Genomic DNA, 12,365 nt, shown 5'->3' on the forward strand with positions numbered 1-12,365 from the left:
CCTTTACAGAGACAATGCTTTGTGTGGTTCAGATAATTACTTTTTCAAGTTAAGATGTCAAGATATTATCGTGTAATCTTTTAAAACTGTGATTCAATGCATTGTCCCCATTATAACCGACCTTCTAATAGAAAAAAATCACAGCATTTAGTTTTCCAATTAGATAACTATGCAGTTCTTCCTCAGATAATATTAACAAACAAAAAGGTTGTCAGCAATGTGAGATGCACTTATCTTTTCAAATGCTTCAATCTATTTTCAACACAAATTACTGAAAAGGTCGACATGTCATCTATCCCAGTTAATTATATAATTTTTTTTGTAAGTATATGGTACCTAGTTAGTCAATCAAACATTGAATTCAAGTGAATCTTAAGTCTTCGTGATTTTTTCTACATCTTCTCCATGATCGTCATTTTGCTTTAAAAACTAAATACGGCTTTTGAAAATCTAAGAAAAAAATCTTCAAGGTATATTCCTTTGAGAATGTTTCACTCATACTGATATACCACTTTGTGCCGTTGGAGGGCTACAACTTTAGACTTGTTTTCAATGCGTAGAGCCTTTAAGCAGTAAAGGTTGTTTTTGGTGTCTTTAGAGGATCTAGGTAAATACGATCTCATAAGAAGGACTATTGTCTTCTTCGCGCAGGTTCACAACCTGCGATATAAGGATCAACTTCCTACTCCAAGACTCAAAAGCAAACAATCTTACCACTGCGTCAATTGGACTAAAACGACATTGGTAGGAATAAACGGTGTTAATTAAGTCTTAAAGACATCATTGTATCAAATTTATGTTGAAGAATACAACAAGATTCATATGATGCTACATGCAGAAAATGATGACCGATTTTGAACTGTGAAAAATTATATAGTTTTTTTTCACTAAGCAAGTTTAAGGTAAATTTGGTGTTATAAGTATTTTTTCAACAACTATGATGCAGCTAAAACAAAACAATTAAATCCAAGGGAGCTTAGTTCTCTTTTGTTTTTATTCAAAAAGGCAAAATTATCTGGCATTTGTATACCATCACAACAACAACAACGCAAAGATTGGATTTTAAGCTATTGATAGCCAAACAAATAAACATAGCATTAAAGCAATGAAGATGTTTATACGCATGATATCTTATCGTTGGCGGGTTTTAGATGCCTTTAAACGCCTTCCTCGATATAATACATATCCGCTAAAGCAACAAGTTTACACCTTTTTAAAATATGTGACCCAAAAGGTACACCCAGTGTATTAGATTGCAGGTGATAGATCTTTATCTTTTATAGCACTTTTGTTCTAAGCTAAATACTGATACCTTGTCGCTAGCTGGAGAATGGCTTCGTTTAGATGGTTCGCCGAATTTTAGGTGTATCTGAAATCTTTAGAGCCATCCTCATTTACTCTGACGCCTAGTTTCTCTGGCAGACGACTCTCTAGATGTTTGATAAGAGAATATATTTGGAAAAAAAAGTTTCTCATCGATACTTGCACCATGTGATTTGCAATTTGGTAAGAAATACATATGTATCTATACAAACATGCTTTAACTGGAGCTGTTTCAAATGCACATATTAATTATGAACAAGCACTGGTTTCAAAGAAAAAATTCGTATCTTTCTTTAAATAAAAATGAAAGACAAAAGTCCTTTGAATAGTATTTTTAATAGTCTGTAATTAGATGTAAAACAAAAATTTCTCAAATGAATTATACATGAATGCATTATATATGATACATGAATTAAGTTTATTATTATGTTTTAGTAGCTATGAAGCAAAGTAATCGTGTCTCAGTAGCTATACAGGGGAGGAATCACGGGTCTAGGTATCACTAAATGTGTGTTCTGTCTGTAGAATTCAGTCAGCTGCACGGCAGGTTCGGGGTAGGGATGTATATAGGACCCCATCAGCCTGTGAGCACTTGCAATGCTTCCTGCTTCCGCTAGAAGTTCTAGACTAACTGATGTTTGTCGCTTCCATTTTGTTCTGAGAAAAAGAAAGAAATTAATTTACTCATTGCTTTTACGATATGTATCGTGTTAGAAGTATAACATAAATTAACATAGGAATTACTATTGAAGTGTTAATTTTATTCAACAAAATTAAAAATGTTAAATACAGATTTCTGAATTGGTTCAAATAAATATTAAATGTGCTTACCTTCTATTCTGATACCAGGTTTTAACTTGAGTATCTGAAAGACCCAGTTTTGTAGCGAGTTCCATCCTATCCTGAACACTGAGATATTTTTGTCTGGAAAAATGTTTCTCTAAGCTGTGGAGCTGTTGGTCTGTAAAAGCAGTTCGTGCCTTTCGTTGTTTCTTTATCTTGCATGAATTGATATTCCCATAAGTGCTATAATGTGGCCCAGATTCTTCAAACACTTCGGGTTTTGATTCTTTATCTATTTTTCAAAACAAAAAAACCCCAATATATTTGATTAATAGTTTTTACACTAACGTAACGAAATATGTTATTTCATCGAAAGAAATCATCAAACAAAATAAAGTAATTATTACTTCATAGTTGATATAAACATTTATCTTTTACAATCCCGAAAAAATACATATCTATTAGTTTTTACAAAGAAAACTTACCAAGCTGAGGTGAACAGCTCCGATCTGAACAAGGTGAATGGATCGAATCCTCATTGTCGTGTCTGTACAATGGCTCAGATCCTGAAGGACTTCTTTTGATATCTTTATCATCTTTAGATAAAATGTCACTTATCATAAAAGACGACTTTTTGGACGGTGGTTTGGTTACATTTTCCTTAGGAGAAGGGATTGCAATTTGAAAGTCTCTAGTTTCGCTGCGCCCAGAATCTCCTGTTCCCCTATATTCCTCGATATTTCTGTTCCATATTGCTCCATTACACATAGGAAAAGCCATAAGTCCCGACTGATTCACATCAGTGTGATGCATTTCTAGCATATTATCAAATTATAATCCAGTTTCTAGAAGACAGTGTTTACACAACTCCAATTTTTTTTCTCAGTTATATATCAATAATTGCAAAGGTTGATTTTTGAGCTGTGTGTATTAACCAATGACTGCCTCGCAGCTGGATGACATGGGTGTTGCATTACCATTTGGGGCGGTTCTTTGAGTGTTTTGTTAAATATCAGGAAAACATAGCGGCCAGCTTTGAAATTTTTAAAATAGTCCTATCTAACCTCCCTTCCGAAGAAATGAGATATAAATTTCTGAATTTAATTGCTTTATATGGACTCTCTTTTGTTTCACAACATGCATATTTTGGATTTGAATGTTATAATTTTATCATGATTTCTTAATTTAAATCCAAATATCATTTTAATTCTATATTTAAAGATCTTAAGGTTCAATCAAATTCATTGTGCCATTTTTGATTTTATGTATATAATTAATAAGCTTACTTTTATCCGGCAATCTTTCCATTCGATTCTTTTTAAATGAAAAGAAAAACTTTCTTGTACATTCACTTATTACAAGTTTTTCAAATATCTACACCACACGTGTAATCTAATCTTTATGAAGACTCTGAATTTAAAAAATAAAGTAAAGATTAAAAGAAATCATAGTATTTTTGTAGAGTTTGTAAGCAGCAAAGGTAATCAACGTATTTAGAATTTTGCTTTAGTAAACTACAGAAGAATTCTCTTAGGGTGACCAAAGGCTACTTACATTTATACTACTTTCCAGTTATGTCTGGAGGAAAACATGCCAAATGGGCTTTTTTTTCTCTTGGCATAGCATTTCTTAATTTGATTAAATAAAAAGGAATATTTCAATGAAATACTTTCCATTATTGATGAACTTTTCCTTTTTTTTTTTATAGCTTACGCTGGATAAATATTCCAGACCTAAATTTTCCTTGATTTAAAGTCCAATGTTTGTATATTGTTTGTTATATTCACATATTTGTATCTATGATCACGGTGTGAAATATCTTTGATCAAAGAAATTTTCCTATTCTTAGGATATTTAAGAAACTACTAATAAAGAGAGATAAGATTGGCCCAAAGTTTGTTCATTTGAAATTAACAACATGCAATATGGCAATTAGAATTACTATTTTTGTACTTTTAATAGTATAGTAGAGATATTTTATTACATAGATAATCGTTTAACTTTCATTAATATTTATTTAAACTTGGGTTAATATTGATTTATTTTTCCTTAAATATATAATTAAACACTTCCGGTTGTGTAAGACTTAGCCAAAGTAAGATGAAATCTACAATTGTTTATCAGGTTTCATTTAAATGCTTCATAATTATTTTTGAACATATCAATTACCTGTAAATTATTTTTCGGTATTCATCCAGATATTTTTTAAGGATTGTTTTTTATTCAGACTAGAAATAATTGATTGCAAAGACGTAAAGTTCTTTGAAGATTAAAAAAAAACATAAAGTTGTTTAATAACTATTGCGCTCCTATAGAAAGGTATGTGGTCGAGGAAATGTTTTTCATAGTTCTATTCGCCGTATGACATTTTTTTTAAAGAATAGTCTTAAGTGCCTTTAATGAATATTACTTTTTATTCCTTAACAGGTTTATATTTTGTAAGGAAACCAATTCCGTCTATTCCAGTAAAATCAAGTCGATATGTTGAAATGGTTGCTAAAACATCAAGTGAAGCCTTTGTTTCCAAAATGTGATTTGGTCCTCTAAGAATACATTTATTTCCATAGTCAAATTTTACCAGGTTAAGTCTGAAGACAATTCCTAATCGGGTTGTTAGAAAAAAATATTATCAAGATATCGCAGTTTTTTTTATATTCGTAGAAAATCTAAGAACATACATATAAATTAGCATTATGGAAGGAAGTTTAATTTCACCTGATCATTTTTCCTAAAATGACTTTAAAAGGGAACTTTGAAACATATCTTTACTATCATCATGTTTTGACATGAAGGCATCCGATAAAGTGATATGTCTGGGTATAACGTTACAGAACTCCCCTTGTGATTAAGACCTCTGTTGATAGTCTTTATCTTTTTGAACAGTTGAGTTTTCTCAAACATACTTATTATATCCTGTGATTATAGCGTTAAATATCTAAAATTAAGAGATAATTTTAATGAGTTTCTACCACCAAAGTTGTTAAGAGTTGGTGTAATTGTTCGGAACTTGAAATTAAAGCTACGGTTTTGCTAAAAAAATCATCAAAAAATAATATTTTCTGTATAATATCACGACTTATATATTTTGATAGCATTTCACACAAAAATGTAATAAAAATCTTATTTCATCTTAAAGTTATTGAAACTTCAAATTTTTGGATGGGTTTGATTGACACATCCTTGCACTTTCACAAATTTTACTTTTATTCTTAATACTTAGGAGAAGTTGCATTCTTGTTGTGTATAAATGAAAAATATTAACTTTAATCCAGAAAAATAATTATATTCAGAGTAGAAATGTTAGAAAGCAAAACCCCTTCACAGTATCGTCATTCCGCGTTAAGTGTTGTGTACAGAGTTTAGCAAATTGATCAAACCCGTGAAACATAAACAGTTTTGGTAAACAGGACAGACACGAGCTCAGCTGTTATTGTCGATGTTTACGATTCATCGTGAGCGTTCAATTGTTAAAGTCTGCTCACCACAACTGCACGGACTGACAAAATACTGTGTGTATGTTTTGCTTTTGAACATTTCTACTCTGAATTTTCTGGGTTATAGTTTTAATAGTTTTCATTTATACATAACAAAATTGCCACTTTTCCTAAGTATTAAGAATAAAATTAAAATTTGTGAAAGTGCAAGGATGTGTCAATCAAACCCGTCTAAAAATTTAAAGTTTTAATAATTTTTAGATGAAATAAGATTTTTAATATATTTTTGTGTGAAATGCTATTAAAATATATATAAGTCCTAATATCATATAGAAAATATTAACTTCAAATCTGTGTCAATGCACCTTTAAGACTTTATTATTTCATCTTTCAGAAAATTTCGTTTCTGTACTGGAGTAATTAATAATTAATAGATAAGAAAATAATTTTGTTGCACATAATAATTGGATTTTAAAGGAACATGTATTTTTAGCATTCAAAAAAGAAAAAAAAGCAACAGCACCTTTTTAAATAAAAGGTTGATTGAATTCATGTTTTAAATGATAAAAATAAATGTGTTGATAGTGATTCTAGGTTACGCTAGTACTAGTTAATATAAATCTATAAATGGAATCTATAACCGTCAGTCTAAAATGATTTAAAACGATTAACAATTATTTATCTGCAGTGGACTGAATAAATTGTTGAGGTAACGCGTCAAATAATTTTGGCGATTTGCAGAGTTAAGATTAAAAGATAAACTGACTTTTGAAATATTGAGATTTTATTAAATTCTGTCAACAAATGTATATCAAACCGTGCACTGTATTATGTGCATATTTTCGGGTTCATTGCACTATCTAAAGTTTATAACAGTACGCCAGTCAACAGGACAACAGACCTAAACGGTTAATCTCTCTCTCTCGAAGAAAAATTAAAACAACTTGAATAACTGTTCATTGGTAATCAATCATTGGAGAACTTATATTGCTTCTTGCGCAAATACCTTTCTAAGGAATAAAAAATGAAATTCAAGAAAACAAAATTTGGTTAACTTAAAATAAACAAGCATCCTTAGCTCACTGAGTATCGTAGGATTCAACACAAAGGTGTGATGAAATATATGGAGACAACAAATAGTATTCAAGTTCTAAATCCATAAAACACTACAAAATATGAGCAGAGCAAGCACGGACCTCCAAACATTAGAGGTGGGATCAGGTGCAATGGAAAAGTGGACAACCCCTGCACATCGGTCACACCCGCCATGTGCACCTTGTCATGATCTGAAAATAACGGGAAAATCCATCGTCAATTCAGTGTGTAAATAATGGCCTTACAATAAGTATGAAAAACGTCAGTCAGCATTTGACTCAATGACAAATTGTATTATTTGCTGACAACACTGGAGAAGGTCAATGTATCGACAATAGAACTTCCGAAATGATGACTTTAAACGGGACTGCTGATATTCTTGTTTCATTAACTTGTTTTTCAATTATTTTCTGTTTTTTTTTTAGAAATTGTCCATACGTAGAGCATGATCTTGTGTATCGAATTAATTGAGAGATATTAACCCCATATGTAGGTGATGAAGGTATATTGCTGCATAAGTAAGGGAAGTTACGATTGAAAAGTTAAAGCTATCACGTTTATCATAGAACTTGGTTGTTAGATTACCATGAACGTCTTTTTCAATTTAAATATCCAATATGACAGATGTGTCAGACTCTGTGGTATCTTTGATCTCAAGCTCTTCAGATATATCGTATCGACATACGAATGGAAATGGGCATTGTTAATTGATAATACGTCATCGATATATCTAAATGTCGAGTAGAAGGTTACGACAAGTTTTATTTTATTTTCACGTAAAAAATGTTGGACAAATTCTGCTTCATATGACTACAAAAATAATTCTGCTAATAACGGGACACTATTGGAACCCATGGGATTCCAAAAGATTTTTGGAAGACCTGGGTCTTCAAAATTAACAGATAATTACAATCAGATATTCAAGAATCTCATTGATGTCAACTTCAGAGTACATGTGTGTACCATCAGATTTTTTTACCAAATAATTTTGCAAATGACCAATGACAACGTACATGTAAGTGTACCTGGTTTTGAAGTACACGTACCGGTACTTTGATTGACCTAGATTCCTTACTTACTCTCATTTACAGACGTATTGATGCCATGAAAAGATCACAGATAGATAAGAAAAAATGTATATCCATTTTATTCCTTTAAGATTGTTTTGACAGCTTAATAATATTAACGTAAGCATTTTCAAAATAATATCTAGTGAATCGACTATGTCAATTAGTGTTTAAATTATAAATAAAATGTCAAAAATGACAGGACTCATAAGTTCCTGAAACAGCCAGTGGTTTGCAAAGAAATAAAAGTTGAACATATATCTAGATAAATAAATACAACTACAAACAATATCGAATTCAAAAGAAAACATAGACAGGAACATATTACACATACATAAGACAGAAAAAATTAACAAACAAATTAAGAAAATATGTTTTTTCTATCAAAATATACTAGTAATATCAATGGCATATTTTCATTTTGTTTGTTTGACTCGTCGTTCTTGCCACCAACTCTGTAAAATTCTTGTAATTGTCAAGCTTAAATGTACTTTTAAAGGTTTCCCAAAGTAGAATAATTGAGTCTCAAGCGGGTGTAGTATATTGAATTGCTAATCATAGATAAAAAGCATAATTGCATAATTAAAATATCGTAAATTATCAATTATTCAAAAAGAGTTTTTAAGGATTTCAAATGGCGTCCTTTTCATATACAATGTTTATTGTAAGGAAATTACTTTATTGACAGTATTTGCTTTTTTTTAGGTCATATTTTATTTTCTCTATTGTGGCTTATTTGCAAATAATTTAATATTTTAATTTAAATGTTTATACGTACATGTTTCAAACAAAATACTCTTGAAAATGATCATAAAGAAAGCGAAAATAAATTTTGTAATATTATTGACAATAATATGTTTTATGCATACACATGTAATTTACCATTTTCTGTGGTTAGAATGTAGTGATTGTAGTATATTTCATGTATATATCAGGTTTCAGAGCTAGGACGTTATGTAATGCATAGTCTCAGGTTTTGGGGCTTTGCGTTGATTAGTCGTGAGCTAACGTCGGAGATATCACGTGATTGTTATCGCTGGTGGATGCTGCAAGTGTTTGGACACACCATTTTTTGTAGAAAAACATAACGATTTCGGATTTTCATCTTGATCAATGCTTAATAATCAGTGGATTAGCAGTGCATACGACTTTATGCACAGTATGTAAGTGGTGATATTTCGGATTCACTTTCAGTTTGTGACTGTTTTTCGACTCCATCGGAGCCTGGGTACATGCGGGGTGTTTCAAAATGGCGGTCATGACGAGGATTGTGCTAATCGGCCATTCGTACATTAGAAGGATGGACAAGTATATGAAAGAAAAGATGTAAAAAAAAAAAAAAAAAAAAAAAATCTTTGTTTTGACCTAAATTATAAATAGATTCTCACTGTTGATCCGTGGCCAAGGTGGGTTAAACGTTAAGGGTTTGGCGACATCGTGAACACTATGTACTTTCTCCACAGCCCCTGACATTAGCCTTTTTCAACTCGGAGGTAACGAACTTTCTTTGACCCCCCACAAAGATTGTAAGGTATATTTCTTTTGCGAATATTCATGGTACGAGTGTGAAACATGTAATTTTATACAACTTCTCCGAGGGACCCTCACAACTTACCACCGGGATGCAACAATGTTGTTATTGAGATAATCAGCTTAGAAATATCCTTACCATACACTGTATGTGTCATTTTGGAAAACCGGGGTTTTGGGACTTACCTACAGTACCTGAGGGAGTTCACCTACGTTCAAAATCATGCAGTACCCATCCAGTACCTATGGTCAATGGTCAATCAAAGTTGCGGTGGCCAACACTTGCAGGAGGCTAAGGCCAGTATAAATTAATTTGAAGTTTTATATTATGATATACATGATATATGAGCATAAATCATGGAAATGAATAGATGCATATGTATAGGACAAGAGCCAAATATCTAGTAAGATATTTAGAAAGATGTCTGTTCTAAACATTCAAGTCTTTCTTTAAGATATATATAACTTCATGAAAACCTGCAGAACATAATGTCAAAATTTTCCATGCTAATGTCTCAAAGTTATTGTTCGCAGGGTAAACTTACAATATACATATGTCAAAATTTTCCATGTTAAATGCTGTATTAAAGTTAAATATGATGTCAAAGTTTTCCATGTAAGTTATCAATAGCAGTATACATGATGTAGTTTTCATTGTTCAAAGTTATTAGTTGCAATTTAGCAGCATACATGATGTCAAAGTTTTCCATGTTGCTGTATCAAAGTTACCTAACAGTATCATGATGTCAAAATGTTATGTCTCAAAGTTATTGGTTTGCAATGTGAACTAGCAGTATACATGATGTCAAAGTTTTCCATGTTACTGTTTCAAAGTTATTGGTTCGCAATGTAAACTAGCAGCATACATGATGTCAAAGTTTTCCATGTTGCTGTATCAAAGTTATTAGTTCGCTATGTGAACTAGCAGTATACATGATGTCAAAGTTTTCCATGTTACTGTCTCAAAGTTATTGGTTCGCAATGTGAACTAGCAGTATACATGATGTCAAAGTTTTCCATGTTGCTGTATCAAAGTTGGTGTAGTATAATTGTATAATTAAATTATCTATTCAATACAAGATCAAAAGCAAGGCATGTTTTTTTTTTCTTTTATAAAGAGATTTATCAGTAAAATATTACAGTTTGCACTGTTGTTGAAATCTTAATTTTAATATGAAAGGTCATTACATAAAATGTTGGTAAATTATCAATTATTCAAATAATAGTTTTATAAGGATTTCAAAAGGCGTCCTTTTCAAAATATACAATGTTTATTGTAAGGAAATTACTTTATTGACAGTATTTGCTTTTTTTTAGGTCATATTTTATTTTCTCTATTGTGGCTTATTTGCAAATAATTTAATATTTTAATTTAAATGTTTATACGTACATGTTTCAAACAAAATACTCTTGAAAATGATCATAAAGAAAGCGAAAATAAATTTATATTTTTATGTACATGTATAAAATCAAGTTTTTTAAGTTTACGTTTTCAAACTCCTAATGACAGACTTTAAGGATTTATGTTGGTTAAGAAAGTCAGCTTTGGACCACAGACAGACACCTGTCAACCTTGGTTTAATATATCTTTATATTCCAATGAAACAAAAATTACACGTCGTCAATTTTTCACGCATGTTATTATTGTAGAATAAGGTTACAATGATCCAAGATGTGATGGTATGCAAACAAGACATTAGCTTCAACAGATAATATTGTTCATCTTATGTGCATTAGCAGTATCACATTAAATTCAACACAATGAAAATCAAATAAAACGGTGAAGAAATACGGATATTACTGAATAACACCTTTAAAGTTCACATTATTACTGTGGCTATTAAATTCACTTACACTTTATTGCTATACACGAGTGATGTTAAACATGTTCAAATCCTGCATATTAAATAACTGTAAAACATGATATGGTATTTAACCACCGCATTTGCTCTCTAAACATTTAATCGAGCATCATAAAAGGGGAGTAAAAGGAACACTAAATATTGCGCTTCAAAGGTAACAATGATACCAGCATTAAATCCATGTAAAAAGAAAGACAGAGATTGAACATTTTTTTATTTTAAATCTCACCGTACCGGTATATCTCTTCAAAAAGTAAAATAAATATAAATTAATAGGAAAACAACTTAATAAATAAAGATAAAAATGAAATAAATAATAATAGCTCAAATATCTTAAACTAAAGTCAAAATTAATATTACGAAATAATTGATTTAGAAATATGCTTATTATTTTTAAAATTCATATTTATATATGCATACATTTACAAAGATGTTTTTGATTTTAATGTCAATAATGTATTTTAAAAATCTGACATTTTATGTTTTGAGGTGCAAATCGTTGGTCAAAGGTCATGCATGCCATAGCGCAATTATATTTTCAAATGGCCGTGAAATATACGCACAACATATTAAAAGGATATTAGAAGGGTATGCAGACTTGTACGTTTATGCTAGGTGTTAACAGTGTTCATGTGTCCATGAGCACTGCGCTAGAAAATCACCAGCTAAGTGGCATTTAGTCGTCAGTTACCTAATTGTTTGTATCTAAACTTTTGTAAAAGAATTCAGTTTTCTAAACGATATCGTTTTTGTCATCGACAAGTGATTAAAAATGAAAACCATCGATGTTATCTGGAAATTTTACCGAAATGCCCCTATAATTAGAAGTCTAGGCTCGAGCCTATTCGACGCCAAAACATGGATGCAGAATTCTAAATACCATCTGTTAATTTATTTGTTGTTTGCTTTTTTCTGAAGAGAAATCAGATCGTCTGAAAAATTGCGGTTCACTTTTGATTTTACAGAAAACTTTAAAAAGATTTTAAAGATAAAAAACAAAACATTGGCATTTTTAGCAATCAAGAAAGCAGCAATTTCCCTTCTTCCTAAACAACCAATGTTGACAGTTTCATTCTCAGCTTTAAACGCATTTGTGAAATCAAGTTCTGTAAGTTTGTCAATTGTTTGTTTGTTTGCTTGTTTAACATCACTTTAGAGAATTTTTACATTCATATTTAGATGTTACCACTCGCTGGTGGAGGACTGCAAATTAATTCACATAGGTGACTCTAAGGGAGATAGGGCACCAACAGATCTCTTTTAGTGCCAGC

At 31.0% G+C, this 12,365-nt stretch overlaps 1 protein-coding gene across 1 annotated transcript; it reads right to left on the reverse strand.

Moving 5' to 3' along the window:
• Window positions 1–1,648: 1,648 nt before the first annotated feature.
• On the reverse strand, window positions 1,649–2,965 carry LOC134282135 (homeobox protein ceh-30-like). The gene is made up of 3 exons (XM_062764584.1): window positions 2,592–2,965; window positions 2,155–2,398; window positions 1,649–1,980 (listed from the first exon to the last, which is right to left on the reverse strand). Exons 1-3 carry the CDS (start codon window positions 2,926–2,928, stop codon window positions 1,785–1,787), a joined length of 777 nt encoding a protein of 258 aa, XP_062620568.1. The 5' UTR covers window positions 2,929–2,965; the 3' UTR covers window positions 1,649–1,784.
• Between the last annotated feature and the right edge of the window lie 9,400 nt (window positions 2,966–12,365).

Source organism: Saccostrea cucullata, unplaced genomic scaffold (assembly GCF_032062105.1).
Source record: "Saccostrea cucullata isolate Sc308-1 unplaced genomic scaffold, CSIRO_AGI_Scuc_v1 ctg83, whole genome shotgun sequence".
Classification (NCBI taxonomy): Eukaryota; Metazoa; Mollusca; class Bivalvia; order Ostreida; family Ostreidae; genus Saccostrea; species Saccostrea cuccullata.

What these genes read in the sequence shown, in the direction of transcription:
- LOC134282135 (XM_062764584.1), bottom strand. Translation starts at nt 2,928, where the DNA reads ATGCTAGAAATGCATCACACTGATGTGAATCAGTCGGGACTTATGGCT. An exon ending in GAGCTGTTCACCTCAGCTTG is followed by an intron (nt 2,399 to 2,591) that starts GTAAGTTTTCTT and finishes TTTGAAAAATAG; the next exon opens with ATAAAGAATCAAAACCCGAA. An exon ending in ACCTGGTATCAGAATAGAAG is followed by an intron (nt 1,981 to 2,154) that starts GTAAGCACATTT and finishes TCTTTTTCTCAG; the next exon opens with AACAAAATGGAAGCGACAAA.